Genomic DNA, 20,670 nt, shown 5'->3' with positions numbered 1-20,670 from the left:
TATTGCCGCAATTTCAGATCCTGTTATTGGTCTATTCAGAGATTCAACTTCTTCCTGGTTTAGTCTTGGGAGGGTGTATGTGTCGAGGAATTTATCCATTTCTTCTAGATTTTCTAGTTTATTTGCGTAGAGGTGTTTGTAGTATTCTCTGGTAGTAGTTTGTATTTCTGTGGGATCGGTGGTGATCTGCCCTTTATCATTTTTTATTGTGTCTATTTGATTCTTCTCTCTTTTCTTCTTTATTAGTCTTGCTAGCAGTCTATCAATTTTGTTGATCTTTTCAAAAAACCAGCTCCTGGATTCATTAATTTTTTGAAGGGTTTTTTGTGTCTCTATTTCCTTCAGTTTTGCTCTGATTTTAGTTATTTCTTGCCTTCTGCTAGCTTTTGAATGTGTTTGCTCTTGCTTCTCTAGTTCTTTTAATTGTGATGTTAGGGTGTCAATTTTGGATCTTTCCTGCTTTCTGTTGTGGGCATTTAGTGCTATAAATTTCCCTCTACACACTGCTTTGAATGTGTCCCAGAGATTCTGGTATGTTGTGTCTTTATTCTTGTCGGTTTCGAAGAACATCTTTATTGGTGCCTTCATTTCGTTATGTACCCAGTAGTCATTCAGGGGCAGGTTGTTCAGTTTCCACGTAGTTGAGCGGTTTTGAGTGAGTTTCTTAATCCTGAGTTCTAGTTTGATTGCACTGTGGTCTGAGAGACAGTTTGTTATAATTTCTGTTCTTTTACATTTGCTGAGGAGTGCTTTACTTCCAACTATGTGGTCAGTTTTGGAATAGGTGTGGTGTGGTGCTGAGAAGATTGTATATTCTGTTGATTTGGGGTGGAGAGTTCTGTAGATGTCTATTAGGTCCACTTGCTGCAGAGCTGAGTTCAATTCCTGGGTATCCTTGTTAACTTTCTGTCTCGTTGATCTGTCTAATGTTGACAGTGGGGTGTTAACGTCTCCCATTATTATTGCGTGGGAGTCTAAGTCTCTTTGTAGGTCACTAAGTAATGTCTTTTATAACAAAAGGAAGCTGTTCAGAATCATATGTTGCATTTAGTTATCATGTATCTTCCGTTTCTTTTAGTCTGGAACAATTCTTTAGTCTTTTCTTAACTTTCATGATGTTGACACTTCTGAAGATTACAATCCAGTTATCTTGTGGAATGTCCCTCAATTTGGTTTCTCTGATGTTTCCTCATGGTTACACTGAGGTTGGTTATCTTAAGTAGGAAAATCAAAGAAGTAACATTGAATTCTACTCTTTGCATCCTGTGAAGTGTCATGCAATTTTAATTTGTTCTGTTGTTGACAGTTATCACTTTAAAACTCAATAAGGTCCTGACTGTTAGGTACCTTTACTCAATAAGGTTGTGGCTGTTAGGTACCTTTGTCACTTTATTTTACTGTTTTTTTATTTTTTATTTTATTATTATTATACTTTAAGTTTTAGGGTACATGTGCACAATGTGCAGGTTAGTTACATGTGTATACATGTGCCATGCTGGTGTGCTGCACCCATTAACTCGTCATTTAGCATTAGGTTTATCTCCTAATGCTATCCCTCCCCCCTTCCCCGACCCCACAACAGTCCCCAGAGTGTGATGTTCCCCTTCCTGTGTCCATGTGTTGTCATTGTTCAGTTCCCACCTATGAGTGAGAATATGCGGTGTTTGGTTTTTTGTTCTTGCTATGGTTGACTGAGAATGATGGTTTCCAATTTTATCCATGTCCCTACAAAGGACATGAACTCATCATTTTTTATGGCTGCATAGTATTCCATCGTGTATATGTGGCACATTTTCTTAATCCAGTCTATCATTGTTGGACATTTGGGTTGGTTCCAAGTCTTTGCTGTTGTGAATAGTGCCGCAATAAACATACGTGTGCATGTGTCTTTATAGTAGAATGATTTATAATCCTTTGGGTATATACCCAGTAATGGGATGGCTGGGTCAAATGGTATTTCTAGTTCTAGATCCCTGAGGAATCGCCACACTGACTTCCACAATGGTTGAACTAGTTTACAGTCCCACCAACAGTGTAAAAGTGTTCCTATTTTTCCACGTCCTCTTTATCACTTTAAAACTCAATAAAGTTGTGGCTGTTAGGTGCCTTTATCATTTTAAAACTCAATAAGGTTGTGGCTGTTAGGTACCTTTTCATCCCGCAGTAGGCATGAAAGCTCTTAGGCACCTTAATACCCCAAAGAAGATACTCTTTTCCCTTTTGTAATTAAGTGTTTTATGGGAAGGTATATTTAAATTATGTAAACATCTTATTCATCAGCAAACTTACTTATTAATTTGTATCTGTACAGAATCTTTCTTATTTTATTCAATGAGTTATGATCAATTTCTACCTTTTTTCTTTTTAACTTCTTATTTGAAAATACATATAGACTAACAAGAAAAATATGTGACTCACAAGAGGTTACAAAAATAGCCAAGGGAGGTCCCCACTCAGCTTCCCCATTGGTAATGTCCTTACATAACTATAATGCATTATCAAAACCAGTAAATTGATATTGGCACAATACAGTCAAGTGGACTACAGACGCTAATCAGATTTCACAAGTTTTTGCATGCACTCAGTTATTCTAATGCATATATGTATAATTCTGTAAAATTTAAACACATGTATAGCTTCATGTAACCACCATCATAATCAAGATACAGAAGTGCTCTGTCACTGTGAAGGAATTCCCTTGTGCCTTCCCTTTTCTAGTCACACCCTGTTCCCTCAAGCCAGCCTTCTTTAACCCCTGAAAGCCAGTGATCTGTTTTTCTACTGTATAATTTTGTCATTTTGAGAAGTTATATAGATGGAATCCAACATGTTATATAGATGGAACATAACATGTAAACTTTGAGATGTGTTCTTCTTACTCAGCATACTCACCTGGAGATCCATTCAACTTGTGTGTATCAGTAGTTAATTTCTTTGTATTGGTCAGTATTCCATTATTTGGAATTTATACAGTATGTTTATCCATTCACCTGTTGAAGGAGATTGTTTCCAATGCTTATTACTAATAAAGCTGTTATGAACATTCATGTACTTTTTTTTTTTATACTTTACGTTTTGGAATACATGTGCTGAATGTTCAGGTTTGTTACATAGGTATACATGTGCCATGGTGGTTTGCTGCACCCATCAACTCATCATCTACATTACGTATTTCTCCTAATGTTATCTCTCCCCTTGCTTCCCACCCCACAATAGGCCCCAGTGTGTGATGTTCCCCTCCCTGTGCCCATATATTCTCAACTCCCACTTATGAGTGAGAACATGCAGTGTTTGGTTTTCTATTCCTGTGTTAGTTTGCTGAGAATGATGGTTTCCAGCTTCATCCATGTCCCTCCAAAGGACATGAACTCATTCTTTTTTATGGCTGCATAGTATTCCATGGTATATATGTGCCACATTTTCTTTATCCAGTCTAATATTGATAGGGATTTGGGTTGGTTCTAAGTCTTTGTTATTGTGAATAATGCTGCGGTAAACATACGTGTGCATGTGTCTTTATAGTAGAATGATTTATAATCGTTGGGGTATATACCCAGTAATGGGATTGCTGGTCAAATGGTATTCTAGTTCTAGATCCTTGAGGAATCACCACACTGTCTTCCACAATGGTTGAACTAATTTACACTCCTACCAACAGCATAAAAGCATTCTTGTTTCTCCACATCCTCTCCAGCATCTGTTGTTTCCCGACTTTTTAATGATTGCCATTCTAACTGGTGTGAGATGGTATCTCATTGTGGTTTTGATTTGCATTTCTCTAATGACCAGTGATGATGAGCTTTTTTTCATGTTTGTTGGCTGCATAAATGTCTTCTTTTGAAAAGTGTCTGTTTATATCCTTCGCCCACTTTTTGATGGGATTGTTTGTTTTTTTCTTGTACATTTGTTTAAGTTCCTTGTTTTCATTCTTAAGTAAATTAAGTTTCCTTGATTTTTGTTCTTTTGCATTTGCTGAGGAGTGTTTTACTTCCAGTTATGTGGATCTCAGCCCTTTTTCAGATGGATAGACTGCAAAATTTTCTACCATTCTGTAGGTTGCCTGTTTACTCTAATGATATTTTCTTTTGCTGTGCAGAAGCTCTTTAGTTTAATTAGATCTAATTTGTCAAGTTTGGCTTTTGTTGCCATTGCTTTTGGTGTTTTAGTCATGAAGCCTTTGCCCATGCCTATGTCCTGAATGGTATTGCCTAGGTTTTTTTGTAGGGTTTTTATGGTTTTAGGTCTTACATTTAAGTCTTTAATCCATCTTGAGTTAATTTTTGTGTAAGGTGTAAGGAAGGGATCCAGTTTCACTTTTCTGCATATGGCTTGTCAGTTTTCCCAACACTATTTATTAAATAGGGAATGCTTTCTCCATTGCTTTTGTCAGGTTTGTCAAAGATCAGATGGTTGTAGATGTGTGGTGTTATTTCTGAAGCCCCTGCTCTGTTCCATTGGTCTATGTATCTGTTTTGGTAGCAGTACCATGCTGTTTTGGTTACTGTAGCCTTGTAGTATAGTTTGAAGTCAGATAGCATGATGCCTCCAGCTTTGTTCTTTTTGCTTAGGATTGTTGTGGCTATACGGGCTCTTTTTTGGTTCCATATGAACTTTAAAGTAGTTTTTTCTAATTCTGTGAAGAAAGTCAATGGTAGCTTGATGAGGATAGCATTGAATCTATAAATTACTTTGGACAGTATGGCCATTTCACAATATTGATTCTTCCTATCCATGAGCATGGAATGTTTTTCCATTTGTTTGTGTCCTCTCTTATTTCCTTGAGCAGTGGTTTGTAGTTCTCCTTGAAGATGTCCTTCACATCCATTGAATGTTTTATTCCTAGGTATTTTATTCTCTTTGTAGCAATTGTGAATGGGAGTTTGCTCGTGATTTGGCTCTCTATTATTGGTGTATAAGAATGCTTGTGATTTTTGCACATTGATTTTGTATCCTGAGACTTTGCTGAAGTTGCCTATCAGCTTAAGGAGTTTTTGGGCTGAGATGATGGGGTTTTCTAAATATACAATCGTGTCATCTGCAAACAGAGATAATTTGACTTCCTCTCTTCCTATTTGAATACCCTTTATTTCTTTCCCTTGCCCGATTGCCCTGGCCAGAACTTCCAATACTGTGTTGAATAGCAGTGGTGAGAGAGGCCATCCTTGCATTGTGTCGGTTTTCAAAGGGAATGCTTCCAGCTTTTGCCCATTCAGTATGATATTGGCTGTGGGTTTGTCACAAATAGCTCTTATTTTTTTGAGACATGTTCCATCAATACCTAGTTTATTGAGTGTTTTTAGCATGAAGGGGTGTTGAATTTTATCGATGGCCTTTTCTGCATCTATTGAGATAATCATGTGGTTTTTTGTTACTGGTTCTGTTTATGTGATGGATTACATTTATTGATTTGTGTATGTTGAACCAGCCTTACATCCCAGGGATGGAGCCGACTTGATCTTGGTGGATAAGCTTTTGAATGTGCTGCTGGATTAGGTTTGCCAGTATTTTATTGAGGATTTTTGCATCGATGTTTATCAGGTATATTGGCCTGAAATTTTCTTTTTTGTTGTGTCTCTGCCAGGTTTTGGTATCATGATGATGCTGGCCTCATAAAATGAGTTAGGGAGGAGTCCCTCTTTCTCTATTGTTTGGAATAGTTTCAGAAGGAATGGTACCAGCTCCTCTTTGTACCTCTGGTAGAATTCAGCTGTGAATCCATCTGGTCCTGGGCTTTTCTTGGTTGGTAGGCTATTATTGCCTCAATTTCAGAACTTGTCATTGGACTGTTAAGGGATTTGACTTCTTCCTGGTTTAGTCTTGGGAGGGTGTATGTGTCGAGGAATTTATCCATTTCTTCTAGATTTTCTAGTTTATTTGTGTAGAGGTGTTTGCAGTATTCTCTGATGGTAGTTTGTATTTCTGTGGCATCAGTGGTGATCTGCCCTTTATCATTTTTTATTGTGTCTATTTGATTCTTCTCTCTTTTCTTCTTTATTAGTCTGGCTAGTGGTCTATCTATTTTGTTAATCTTTTCGAAAAACCAGCTCCTGGATTCGTTGATTTTTTTGGAAGGGTTTTTCGTGTCTCTATTTCCTTCAGTTCTGCTCTGATCTTAGCTATTTCTTGTCTTCTGCTAGCTTTTGAATTTGTTTGCCCTCGCTTCTCTAGTTCTTCTAATTGTGATGTTAGGGTGTCGATTTTAGATCTTTCCTGCTTTCTCCTGTGGGCATTTAGTGCTATAAATTTCCCTCTACACGCTGCTTTAAATGTGTCCCAGAGATTCTAGTATGTTGTGCCTTTGTTCTCATTGGTTTCACAGAATTTATTTCTTGCTGCCTTGATTTCGTTATTTAGCCAGTAGTCATTCAGGAGCAGGTTATTTAGTTTCCATGTAGTTGTGCGGTTTTGAGTTTTCTTTTCTCTTTTCTTTTCCTTTCCTTTCCCTTTCCCTTTCCTTTCATTTCTTTTCTTTTCTTTCCACCCTGCCCTCCTTTCTTCTTCTTCTTTTTTTTTTTTTTCCGAGTCTCACTCTGTTGCCCAGGCTGGAGTGCAGTGGCGCGATCTCAGCTTACTGCAAGCTCTGCCTCCTGGGTTCACGCCATTCTCCTGCGTCTGCCTCCCAAGTAGCTGGGACTACAGGTGTCTGCCACCACGCCTGGCTAATTTCTTTTTGTATTTTTAGTAGAGACAGGGTTTCACTGTGTTAGCCAGGATGGTCTCGATCTCCTGACCTCGTGATCCACCTGCCTTGGCCTCCCAAAATGCTGGGGTTACAGATGTGAGCCACTGCACCCGGCTGAGTGAGTTTCTTAATCCTGAGTTCTAATTTGATTGCACTGTGGTCTGAGGGACTGTTTGTTATGATTTTCATTCTTCTGCATTTTCTGAGGAGTGTTTTACTTCCAATTATGTGGTCAATTTTAGAATAAGTGCTATGTAGTACTGAGGAGAATGTATATTCTGTTGATTTGGGGTGTAGAGTTCTGTAGATGTCTATTAGGTCTGCTTGGTCCAGACCTGAGTTCAATTCCTGAATATCCTTGAGCTGAGTTCAAGTCCTGAATATCCTTGTTAATTTTCTGTCTCGTTGATTTGTCTAATATTGACAATGGGGCGTTAAAGTCTCCCACTATTACCGTGTGGGAGTCTAAGTCTCTTTGTAGGTCTCTAAGAACTTGCTTTATGAATCTGGGTGCTCTTGTATTGGGTGCATATATATTTAGGATAGTTAGCTGTTCTTGTTGCATTGATCCGTTTACCATTATGTAATGCTCTTCTTTGTCTTTTTTGATCTTTGTTGGTTTAAAGTCTGTTTTATCAGAGACTAGGATTTCAACCCCTGTTTTTTTTGTTGTTTTGTTGTTGTTGTTATTTTTTGCTTTCCATTTGCTTGGTAAATCTCCCTCCATCCCTTTATTTTGAGCCTATGTGTATCTTTGCACATGAGATGCGTCTCCTGAATACAGCACACCAATGGGTCTTGACTCTTTATCCCGTTTGCCAGTCTGTGCATTTTAATTGGGGCATTTAGCTCATTTACATTTAAGGTTACTATTGTTATGTGTGAATTTGATCCTGTCATTATGATGCTAGCTGGTTATTTTGCCCATTAGTTGATGTAGTTTCTTCATAGTGTTGATGGTCTTTACATTTTATTATTATTATTATTATTTTTGCAGTGACTGGTACTGGTTTTTCCTTGCCATATTTAGTGCTTCCTTCAGGAGCTCTTGTAAGGCAGGCCTGGTGGTGACAAAATCCCTCAGCATTTACCTGTCTGTAAAGGATTTTATTTCTCCTTCACTTATGATGCTTAGTTTGGCTGGATATGAAATTCTGGGTTGAAAATTCTTTTCTTTAAGAATGTTGAATGTTGGCGCCCACTCTCTTCTGGCTTGTAGGGTTTCTGCCAAGAGATCTGCTGTTAGTCTGATGGGCTTCCCTTTATGGGTAACCTGACCTTTGTCTCTGGCTGCCCTTAATATTTTTTCCTTCATTTCAACCTTGGTGAATCTGACGATTATGTGTTTTGGGGTTGCTCTTCTTGAGGAGTATCTTTGTGGTGTTCTCTGTATTTCTTGAATTTGAATGTTGGCCAGTCTTGCTAGGTTGGGGAAGTTCTCCTGGATAATATCCTGCAGAGTGTTTTCCAACTTGGTTCCATTCTCTCTGTCACTTTCAGGTACACCAATCAAACGTAGGTTTAGTCTTTTCACATAGTCCCATATTTCTTGTCTTCACACTTTATTTCATGAAGTTGATCTTCAGTCTCTGATATCCTTTCTTCCACTTGGTCGATTCAGCTATTGATACTTATGTATGCTTCTCGAATTTTCATGCTGTGTTTTTCAGCTCCAGCAGGTCATTTATGTTCATCTCTAAACTGGTTATTCTAGTTAGCAATTCCTCTAACCTTTTATCAATGTTCTTAGCTTCCTTGCATTGGGTTAGAACATGTTCCTTTAGCTCGGAGAAGTTTGTTATTACCCACCTTCTGAAGCCCACTTCTGTCAATTTGTCAAACTTATTCTCCATCCAGTTTTGTTGCTGGTGAGAGTTGTGATCCTTTGGAGGAGAAGAGGCATTCTGGTTTTGGAATTTTCAGCCTTTTTGCACTGGTTTTTCCTTATCTTTGTGGATTTATCTACCTTTGGTCTTTGCTGTTGGTGAACTTCAGATGGAGTTTTTGCGTGGTCATTCTTTTTGTTGATGTTGATGCTTTTGCTTTCTGTTTGTTGGTTTTCCTTCTAACAGTCAGGCCCCTCTGCTGCAGGTCTGCTGGAGTTTACTGGGGGTCCACTCCAGACCCTGTTTGCCTGGGTATCACCAATGAAGGCTGCAGAACAGCAAAGTTTGCTGCCTTCTCCTACCTCTGAAGTTTTTTCCCAGAGGGGCACCCGCCAGATGCCAGCCAGGGCTCTCCTGTGTGAGGTGTCTATCGACCCCTGCTGGGAGGTGTCTCCCCACCAGGAGGCACAGGGGTCAGGGACCCACTTGTGGAGGCAGTCTGTCCCTTAGCAGAGCTCGAGGGCTATCCTGGGAGATCTGCTGCTCTATTCAGAGCTGGCAGGCAGGAACGTTTAAGTCTGCTGAAGCTGTGCCCACAGCTGCCCCTTCCCCCAGGTGCTCTGTCCCAGGGAGATGGGAGTTTTATCTATAAGCCCCTGACTGGGGCTGCTGCCTTTCTTTCAGAGATGCCCTGCCCAGAGAGGAGGAGTCTAGAGAGGCAGTCTGGGCTTCACCCAGTTGGAAATTCCCAGCGGCTTTGTTTACACTGTGAGGGGAAACCTGCCTACTCAAGCCTCAGTAATGGTGGATGCCCCTCCTCTCACAAAGCTTGAGTATCCTAGGTCGACTTCAGGCTGCTCTGCTGGCAGTCAGAATTTCAGGCCAGTGGATCTTAGCTTGCTGGACTCCTTGGGGGTGGGATCCACTGAGCTAGACCACTTGCCTTCCTGGCTTCAGCCCCCTTTCCAGAGGAGTGAACGGTTCTGTCTTGCTGGCATTCCAGGCGCCACTGGAGTATGAAAAGAAAACTCCTGCAACTATCTCGGTGTCTGCCCAAATGGCCGCTCAGTTTTGTGCTTGAAACCAGGGCCCTGGTGGCATAGGCACCCAAGGGAATCTCCTGGTCTGTGGGTTTCGAAGACTGTGGGAAAAGCCTAGTATCTGGGCTGGAACAGTCCTCATGGCTTCCCTTGGTTAGGGGAGGGAGTTCCCCAACCCGTTGTGCTTCCCAAGTGAGGCGACACCCCACCCTGCTGCTGCTCACCCTCTGTGGGCTGCACCCACTGTCTAACCAGTCTCAATGAGATGAACTGGGTACCTTAGTCGGAAATGCAGAAATCACCTGCCTTCTGCGTTGGTCTTCCTGGGAGCTGCAGACTGGAGCTGTTCTATTTGGCCATCTTGCCCGGGAATCCCTCATGTACTTGTTATTACATGACCATAAGTTTTTTATTTCTCTATGACAGTGGGTCTCAACTAGGAGTGATTTTACCTCTCAGGGAACATGGGAAATGTCTGAAGACATTTTTGATTGTAATGACTAGGAAAGAAATGCTACTGGTGTCTAGTAAATAAAAGACAGAGGTGCTGTGGAATATCCTATAATGCACATGACAGTCCTCCACAACAAAGAATTATTTCAAAATGTCAGTGCTAAGGTTGAGAAACTGCACTAGGATTAAGACCCAGGAGTGTGATTATTGAGTTGTATGTAAGTATATGTTTAATTTTATAGGAAACTGCCAGAGTGTTTTCCAGAGTGGTTATAACATTTTGCATTTCCAATAACAATGTGTGAGAGATCAAGTTCCTCCACATCTTCATCAGCATTTATACTGTCAGTATTTTTTATATTTTTATTTTTTTGAGATGGAGTCTCACTCTGTCACCCAGGCTGGAGTGCAGTAGCATGAACTCAGCTCAGTAGCAGGATCTCAGCTCACTGCAACCTCTGCCTCCCGGGTTCAAGCGAGTCTCCTGCCTCAGCCTCCCGAGTAGCTGGGACTACAGGTGCGTACCACCACGCCTGGCTAATTTTTATATTTTTAGTAGAGATGGGGTTTCACCATATTGGTCAGGCTGGTCTTGAACTCCTGACCTTGTGATCCGCCCACCTTGGCCTCCTAAAGTGCTGGGATTACAGGCGTAAGCTACCACACCTGTCCACTGTCAGTTTTTTTTTTTTAATTTAGCCTTCCTGATTGGTATATAGGGGTTATCTCATTATTGCTTTAATTTGCATTTCTCTACTACTGACAATGAACATTTTTAATACGCCCATTTACTATCTATATGTTTTGTATTAAAATTGTTTTGCTCATTTTCTAATTGCATTTTTTTTACTGTTGAATTTAGAGAATCTTTATTCTGGATACAAATTCTTTATTAGATTTCAGACTTGCAAATTTTTACATTGTACAAAACCAAGTTTTCTTATTCTATTTATTGTTACTATTGTAATTTGTTTTGATGCTCAAAATACAGATTTGGTGGCCAGTAGCAGCCCCTTCAAGCTGGCTCTATATCCTTTTTGTATGTCCCCGTCATCTTTTGATCATGTCTTTGCTTTCTGGCACAAGATATTTCAGGCTCATCTTATACTTTTCCTTCTCCAGCTCTGGAATCAACTACTTCTCCAAGAAGCCTGTTCTTCCAGTGGAATGTGCTATTTAGAGGTTAGGATTTAAACACTAGGCATATGTGTTGCTCCCAGCCCTACACTTATTTACATTAATATTTATTTCTCTATCTGTATATATTAAAAACCATATGTTCATCTAATTTTTTACTTTTTTCTTTGTTTTTGTAACTTTCATATCTAATAGTGAGTAACCTCACTTCCAGTGTGCTTTATATAACGAATTCTCTCATTTCTTGCCAACCTCTCCCCAGCAAGGATGACCCTAACTCTCCACTTGGATTCAAACACTTTATTGTCTGTCTCCTTGGGTGGATGCTCTTTTCACCCTGCTTGGGCTTTGGCATTCCATGCTAGACCACTCCTCAACATGTATACCACCCCTCCCTACTTGGTCTCTGACTTCCCTGTGTCAGAATGCTCATCACCCTCAACATATGGACACTCTCCCCACCCCACATAGGTTCTGACTCCCCATGCTGAACTACCCCCTCACATGGATTTCTTCCTCATGCTGCATAGGCTCGTGACACCTCACATTGGTCTCCCTCTACTTGGATGCCCTCATCTTGTTTAGGATTTGACTCAAGATGTCAGGCTACACCATTTAGACAGCCTCCTCACTCAGGTTCTGACATTCAAGGTCAGACTGACTCCTGTCACCCTGCTTGAGTAGTGACTCACCACACTGCCCTTACCCTGTATGACACCCTTCTCATCCTGCAGGAAATCTGACTGCCCAACCTAGGCTATCTCTCTGTGTAGGTATTTTCCTTCTCTACTGCAGCTCTGCCACTCCATGTAAGGCCACCCCAGTGTGGAGACACCTACCTCATTCTGCTTGGACTCTAACTCCACATGTCTGGTGGGCCTCCCTCTTCATGGAAGCCCTCCATATCCTGATTTGGTGCTTTTATTGCACACTAGGCCACACCTCTGCAGAGACTGTCTTCTTGCCCTGCTTGAATTCTAATACTCTGTGCTAGGACACTTCTTTACATGGGCACCTTCCTTACCCTAATGAGATTCTGATACCTTGCTCTGGCCCATTGTCACTCCATTTGCTATAGATTCCCGCCTTGTTCTGCCTACCTAATGGTTTTAAGATTGTATTGTTTGGGATGGGAAAGATAAAAGAAAGGGAGAATAGAAACACAGGAGAGGGGAAAGAGAATAGGAAGCTTATTTTTTGTTACTTTATGATTAATATATCTTTTCTCTCCTTTTACTTTCAACCTATCTGTGACCTCACAGTAAAGTGCATCACTTGTCAATGTCATGTGGTTGAATGTTACTCATTTTTAATCTTGTCTGTTAATCTTTATCTTATAACTGAGATATTTAGTTCATTTACATTTAATATAATTATTGAGCTAGTTGATTTTGCTATCCTCTATTATTTTAGATTAATTAATTATTTTTATTCCATGCTATTTTCTCTATTGGCTTGTTTTACTTTTTTTTCTTTTAGTGGTTATTCTAGAGATTATAATATACTTCCTTGACTTTATAGTTTACCTTAAATTAGTACTTTTTTCACTTTATGAGCAGCAAAGTATCTTAGGACAGTTGAACTCTATTTACTCACTCCTCCTATTTGTGCTTTTGTTGTCACATATTTCTGTTCTACATGTTCTAAATCCCACAGGACATTATTATTGTTGCTTTGAACAAACAACATTCTTTTCCATATATATGTATATAAGAAATATAAAGCAATGTAAAATATGTATATATACACAAGAGTGTATGTATGTATATGTACATGTATATATTTACATACACACATCCTTTAAGTGTTCTGCATTCTTTCTAGCAGTTCTGTACTATGTTGGATCATTTTCCTTCAGCCTAAAAAATTTCCTTTAGTATTTCCTGAAGTCTTCTGGGGATTATCTTAGTTTTTATTTGTTTGGTTTAAAAAATGTATTTCAGTTGGTTATAGAATTGTAGGTTTTTATTTCAGCACTTTAAAGAGCTACTATCTTTGTTGAAAGGCCAAGTGTCGTTGTTATTTTTGCACCTTTGATTTTCAGCAGTTTGGCTTTGATGCCCCAAGAGTTGGTTTTTCTTAGTATTACTTTGTGTTCACTGAGCTTCTTAACTCAGTAGATTAAGTCTTCTACCTGTTTTGGAAAATTCTTACCCATTAACTCATAAATATTGTTTCTGCACTCTTCCCTCTTCTCCTAGGAGTAAGATTACACATGTATTGGATTATATGACTGTGCCCTGTGAGTCTCTTATGCTGTCATCCGTTCGTTCTTTTTATGTTTGGCAGTTTTCTGTAGACTTTTTGAATTTACAAATTATTTTTACACAGTGTCTGTTTGCTTCTACTACAGTTGAATCAGATTTTAGATAATGTATTTTTTATTCTGAAATATTCATTTCTTTTTTTAATAGATTGTAGTTTTCTGTTGAGATTTTCCATATTTTATCTATTTCCCTTTATCTTTTGCTCTCAATATATTAATAACCATTTCGAAGTCTTTTTGTGCTAACTAGTAGCCAAATCCCCTGTAAATCAGTTTTTCTTGACTATTTTTTCCTCTCAATTTTTGATCATTTTTTCCTGCTTCATATGTTACATAATGTTTTGTGTGTTGGATATTGTAAATAAGAGGATAATAGAGATTGAGGATATTTGCATCTAGAGGGACTAGAAAAACAAGAGCAAGCCAACCCCAAAGCTAACAGAAGAAAATAAATAACCAAAATTAGAGCTGAACTGTATGAAATTGAGATGCGAAAATCCATACAAAGGATTAACTAAACCAAAAGTTGATTCTTCCAAAGAATAAACAAGATTGACAGACCACTAAATTGTTAAAGAAAAAAGAAGACAAAATAAGTACAATCAGAAATGACAAAGGTGACATTATCACTGACTCCACAGAAATACACACACACACACACACACACACACACACAAACTCAGAGACTATTTTGAACACCTATTCACACACAAACTAGGAAACCTAGAAGAAATGGATAAATTCCTGGAAATATACAATCTCCCAAGATTGAGCCAGGAAGAAATGGAAATCATGAACAGACCAATAATGAGTTCTGAAACTGAATCAGTAATAAAAAACTTCTTCACGACAAAAGAAACCATCAGCATAGTAAATGAACAACGTACAGAATGGGACAAAATATTTGCAAACTGTGCATCCAACAAAGGTCTAATATCCAGAATCTGTAAGGAACTTAAGCAGTTCAACAAGCAAAGAACAACCCTATTTAAAAAATGGGCAAAGGACATGAACAGACGCTTCTCAAAAGAAGACATACTTGCAGCCAACAAATATATGAAAAAATGTTCCACATTACTAATCATTCAAGAAGTGCAAATCAAAACCACAATGAGATACCATCTCATGTTAGTCAGAATGTCTATTAATAAAAAGTAAAAAAAATAACAGATGTTGGTGAGGTTGCAGAAGAAAGGGAAGGCTTGTACACTCTTAGTGGGAACATAACATAGTTCAGCCACTGGGGAAAACTGTGGAGATTCCTTAAAGAACTTAAAACAGAACTACCATTCAACTCAGCAGTCCCATTACTGGGTATATACCCAAAACAAAATAAATCATTCTACTGAAAAAACACATATAATCAATATCATATTATTGCTATTCACAATAGCAAAGACATGGAATACAAAAAACAATTTTTGCTTTAAGCCTGACAGATCTTTGGTTTTTCAACAATTAAATATTGTAAGAACTCAGTTGAGGCTTTCAGGTGTTTGAACTCAGCTCTTTAGACTCTTTGACCTCACAACTTTAGAATATGGTAAATGTTGTAAGGGGAACAACAGTCATGCATTTGTTGCAGTTAAACTTTCTCAAGGGAAATTCATTTCATTAGTACTCTTGCAAATAATTTTACTGTTTTTCTGACTCAGCCCCTTTATTGGGGTTGGCCCTTCTGACTTTTGACTGAGAGTCTAGTGAGTCTTTAATTCCTTACCTTTAAAAGTTCTCTCCCTCAAGTATTAGTTATTAAGCCCCCTGCCTTAAGCACGTACAACATTTGGCAAATGTTTTAAGGAGGAGAGCTGATGTGTGTTTGTCCCAGGCCTCTCCATCTAGTGGGACTTGGTTTCTTATAGTGCCATGAGTATGAATGAGATTTCAGTCTATTACTCTGACTCAGCCCCCAGCCTCCCATACCACCCCAACACTCAGGAAATGTCTTGTGGGGGAAATCAGATGGGTATTCTGCTAGCTTCCATCATGTCACACCATCGTGACAGCCTTCATGTTCATCAAAAGCTCGGTGATTTCTCTTTGTCAGTAGATTATGTCTACCTACACCAAGCCCTTGCATAGAGTCACCAAATATATCTCTCTCGCATATTAGTTGGTAATATTTCCTCATTGCTTCTATAGCTGTAAGACTTTTTTTTTAAAATGTGATTTTTATAATTCATTCATTTTGTTTGTTAAAGTAGGAGTGATGGTATATGGCTACCTACTGCATCGTATCTACCCTACTACATCCTACTTGGAAATGGAAGACCCATTTAGATCACCCTTCTCTCTATAATATATCAATAGTATTCTATGTAAAGTTTTTTCATCTTTTATTATACTTTATTAGGTATTTGATATTTTTGGTACTATTTTTATGACATACTTTTTAGATTTTAATTTTATAACTTCTATGATAAAGAAAAATCTAATGGACTTAAAAAAATTTGAACTTGTATCTTGCAACTTTTCTAAAAATTTACTTACATCCTAGTAAGTTACATGTAGATTCTTTCAGATTTTTCTGTGTACACAATTATATCAAATATGAAAAGTTACTATTATTTCTTCCTTTCTTATCCATACCTCTTCTTTTTTCTTGCCTTACTGCTAATACCATTTAACACCTTTACTAAAATATTGAATAGAAGTGGTAAGAGTTGGCATCCTTATTTTGTTCCTAATCTCACAGGCAATATTCTCAACATTCTACTGTAAAAACAATGATTGCTTTAGGGTTTTTTGTAGTTTCTCTTTGCTGTGAGTTTTTGTCATGCATAGTTACTGAGTTTTATTAAATGCTGTCTCTGCCTGTATTGATAGGGTCATGTGTGTTTCTCCTTTATTCTGTTGAGGTGGTTAATCACTTTTTTTTTTAATGTTAACTCACCTTGCATTCCTGGGGTAAACTATCATGGTAGAGATGCAACTACACACAAATGTATGTTTGTGTAAAGTGAGAGCAAGCACACAGCATACACACACATGCATTACATTTTGTTGTCTAACATTTTGTTTAGGATTTTTGTATTTATGTTCATAAGGGAAATTGACCTTTTTTTCTTTTCTCATAATTGTCCTTTTCAATTAGTGAATGGTAGACGTATGGTAGAGACTCAAAAGTTCTACTTTTGTGATATATTCTAGATATTACTCTAATACAATATAACATTATTCTCTTTTCTTGAAACTTTATTTTCAAGTGATTTTTTGAAAGTTTTATTCTTTTTTTTTTTTCTTATAGAGACAAGGTGTTGCTCTGTTACCCAGGCTCTGGAGTACAGTGGTGCAGTCACGGCTCACTGCTGCCTCGAACTCTTGGTCTCAAGCAGTCCTCCTGCCTCAGCCTCCTCAGTTGCTGGGACTATAGGCGCATGCCACTGTGCCTATTTTTTTTATGTTTTGTAGAGACGATCTTGCCGCATTGCCCAGGGTGACCTCTAACTCCTTGGCTCAAGTGATCCTCCTGCCTCAGCCTCCCAAAGAACTGGGATCACAGGTGTGAGGCACTGTGCCAGGCCTTATTTTCAAGTAATTTTAGAGTTACAAAAAAGAAACACGTAGAGTAGAGTTCCTTATACCTCTCTTCTAGCTTTTCCTCTTGTTAACATCTGTTTTTTTCATTTTATTTTTATTTTTATTTTTTTGAAGACAGAGTTTTGCTCTTGTCGCCCAAGTTGGAGTGCAATGGCGCAATCTCGGTTCATTGCAACCCCTGCCCCCTGGGTTCAAGTGATTCTCCTGCCTCAGCCTCCTGAGTAGCTGGGATTACAGGCATGCACCACCACGCCTGGCTAATTTTTGTATTATTAGTAGAGATGGGGTTTCACCATGTTGGCCAGGCTGGTCTCGAACTTTTGACCTCAGGTGATCCACCCACCTCAGCCTCCCAAAATACTGGGATTACAGGCGTGAGCCACCGCGCCTGACCTATTTTTTATTTTTAAACTTTTAGGTTCAGGGGGTACATGTTCCAGTTTGTTCTATAGGTAAACTTGTGTCATGGGGGTTTGTTTTACAGATTATGTCATCACCCAGGTACTAAGCCTGGTACCAGTAGTTTTTTTTTTTCTGTTTGTCTCCCCTGTCCCTCCACCCTCAAGTAGGCCCCAGTGTCTGTTGTTCCCCTCTTTGTGTCCATGAGTTCTCATCATTTAGCTCCCACTTATAAATGTGAGGATGCAGTATTTGGTTTTCTGTTCCTGCATTAGTTTGCTAAGGATAATGACCTCCAGCTCCATCCATGTTCTGCAAAAGACATGATCTTGTTCTTTTATATGGCTGCATAGTATTCTATGGTGTAAGTGTACCACATTTTCTTTATCCAGTCTGTCATTTATGGGGCATTTAGGTTGATTCATGTCTTTGTTATTGTGAATAGTACTATAATGAACATTTGTGTGCACGTGTCTTTATGGTAGAATGACATATATTTCTTTGGGTATGTACACAGCAATGGATTGCTGAGTCAAATGGTACGTCTGGTTTTAGCTCTATGAGGAATTGCCACACTGCTTTCTACAATGGTTGAACTAATTTACACTTCCACAAACAGTGTATAACCACTCCCTTTTCTCTGCAACCTTGACAGCATCTGTTATATTTTGACTTTTTTATAACAGCCATTCTAATTGATGTGAAATGGTATCTCATTGTGGTTTTGATTTGCATTTATGTAATCAGTGATATTGAGCTTTTTTCATATGCGTGGTGGCCGCATATATATCTTCTTTTAAAAAGTGTCTGTCGTGTCCTTTGCCCACTAAGTTCCTTGTAAATGCTGGATACTAGACCTTTATCAGATGCATAGTTTGCAAATATTTTCTTCCATTCTATAGGTTGTCTGTTTGCTCTGTTGATAATTTTTCTTTTGCTGTGCAGAAGCTCTTATGTTTAATTAGATCCCACTTGTCAGTTTTTGCTTTCGTTGCAATTGCTTTTGGTGTCTTCGTCGTGAAATTGCCTGTTTCTGTGTCTGGAATGGTATTGTCTAGGTTGCATATGTGGTATCCACATCATCACTGGTGATGTTAACTGATCACTTGGATAAGGCAGTGCTTGCTAGGTGTCTCCAAGATGGAAATAAGTTACTATTTCTTCCTTCTTATACTCTGTTTTTTGAAATCCAGTCACTTAGTTCAGTGCATACACAAAGGAGGAGGGGAAGGTTAAGCTTAACCTTCTTTGGTGGGAGGTATTCACATCTGTTATCTGGACTTCTTCTTAAAGCAAAATTTGCTTCTTCTTTCCAATTATTTATGTGTTCAATTATTTACTTGCTCCACTCTGTTTTAATATTAATTCCCTATGATCTCAAGATATAACTGCAACCTTGAAAACTCCTAGTTCTCCCAGAACTCCTTGACAGAATGCTCTGTTTCTTGTTTATCTTTGTACACTGTGTGCTTTTAGCACAGTCCCCTAATTTATGGTGGACATCTAGTAATTTAAAAAAATGTATTTTCAATTCACCTGAAAAATAGCATTTCCTCAACTAAATTATATAATTTAACATTCTAAATTAAAAGTAGGTTTTAAGATAAAAGTAAACATGTGTGATAACATTGTATCAAACAAAATAAAGGGTACTGCTGAAATTTTACCTTAATAACGTTTGACATTGATGTGTTCACAATATATTCCTATAGCTACTTAAATATTCCTTGAAACCACTTTTGGAAAGAGATTTCAGTCTCTAATAGGCCAAGGATATAATCTGCTGTATTCTTTCTCTTTTTTGGTCAGATTACCAGAGAAGATGAAGACTCCACTTTCTGCTTTCTCTGAAAAATTGTCATCTGATGCAGTCACTCAGATAACAACAGAAAGTCCAGAAAAGACCCTATTTTCATCTGAGATTTTTATTAATGCTGAAGATCGTGGACATGAAATTATAGAGCCTGGTAACCAGAAGCTACGCAAAGCTCCTGTCAAGTTTGTCTCATCATCTTCAGTCCAACAGGTTACTTTTTCTCGTGGCACAGATGGTAAGAGAATGTGATTGCATTTTAGATTGTTAGACCAGCTCTTTTGTGTAGTTATCTTAGAAATTTGTGGTTGTGTCTTTCTAGTCAGAAAACCTAATTTTAATTTAAGAATTAGGGTCCATATGATTGTATCTGTCTTTTATTTGCATAGCTGTCAACAGAATATGATTTATTATATTTTATCTTAATTTCAAGCAAGTTAACATGTAGAACTCATGCTGTTTGTGTTAAAACTTAGTTTTGTCTCATCATATTTGCAATAAAAATGCAAGTAGTTCATAACAACTTGAAACTAATTGAGATCTGCTTTTAAAATGGCAGATAAATTATCTTGTATTACAGTAACAGTAATGTTGTTACTATATAGTGCTTCTATAGGGAGAGTATGTATATACTAAATACTATAACAAATAGATGCATAAACATGTGATAGTGCAAACACAATAGCAGTTTATCTCTTACTTATAAAGCAATCACCAGAGACCCAGGTTGTCTTCTTGCTCTGTTTTCTTTAAAATATATAACCCAAGGTTATGTTGGATTTACCTTCATGGTCAACTGGAAGGAACAAAAAGCATGGAGGAGCACATATAGGAGATGTTTACAGGTCAGGTCTGGAAGTAACCCAAATCACTTTCCACTGGCCAGGAATGTAGTTTAGCTGTGTTTTCCAAAATGAAGAAGAAATGGATTTTGGTGAATAGGTAGCAGTCTCTACCATAAGGTGAACATTTAGAGTGTTTTATATGCTATAGTTTCAGTGATATTTTGATAGTACTTTTACCATATAACATTTAGAATTAGACCAAATTGTAAATTATTTTCTTTTTTTGGGTAAGTAGCAGGAAAATTAACAATTAAGTTTCCATTCTTCCCCAAATGAAGATGGAGACTTTACTAATTTTTAAAATATTTACTATTTTGGACAAGTCTACTCAAAGTACATCTTAAGTTTCTCTACTTATACAAAAAACTTGTCCACCTACACACGTAGATGGAATATACCTAAATGTAAAGAAAATTGTTTGGTTCAGCATTTAAATTGCATTGAATTTAAGTAAGTGCATTTATATACTAAGATGGTTATAATTCTTGAACATTTTTCTTGTGAAATTAAAGCATACCAAAAATATATATATAGTTTAATAAATTATCACAAAGAACACCTTTATGTGTTGGTTACCTGTTGTTACAGTGATACAGTATAACAAACAACCTAAAAAATCTCTATGGTTTATAACAGCAGACATTTGTTTTTCTTACTCACAGGCTTATG

General features: G+C 38.0%; 1 protein-coding gene across 1 annotated transcript in view; it reads left to right on the top strand.

The window, feature by feature from the left end:
* ALMS1 (ALMS1 centrosome and basal body associated protein) overlaps nt 1–20,670 on the top strand; it is a gene marked incomplete at its 5' end in the record, with an annotated part of 232,273 nt that overhangs the window by 123,206 nt on the left and 88,397 nt on the right. The window contains one exon of the mRNA XM_034953388.2: nt 19,153–19,394. Coding sequence (XP_034809279.2) covers nt 19,153–19,394 — 242 coding nt within the window. The remainder of the gene's footprint in view (nt 1–19,152; nt 19,395–20,670) is intronic.

This window comes from Pan paniscus, chromosome 12 (genome assembly GCF_029289425.2).
Source record: "Pan paniscus chromosome 12, NHGRI_mPanPan1-v2.0_pri, whole genome shotgun sequence".
Taxonomy (NCBI): Eukaryota; Metazoa; Chordata; class Mammalia; order Primates; family Hominidae; genus Pan; species Pan paniscus.
Note: the sequence above shows the minus strand (reverse complement) of the source record. Positions and strands in the feature narration are given on the sequence as shown.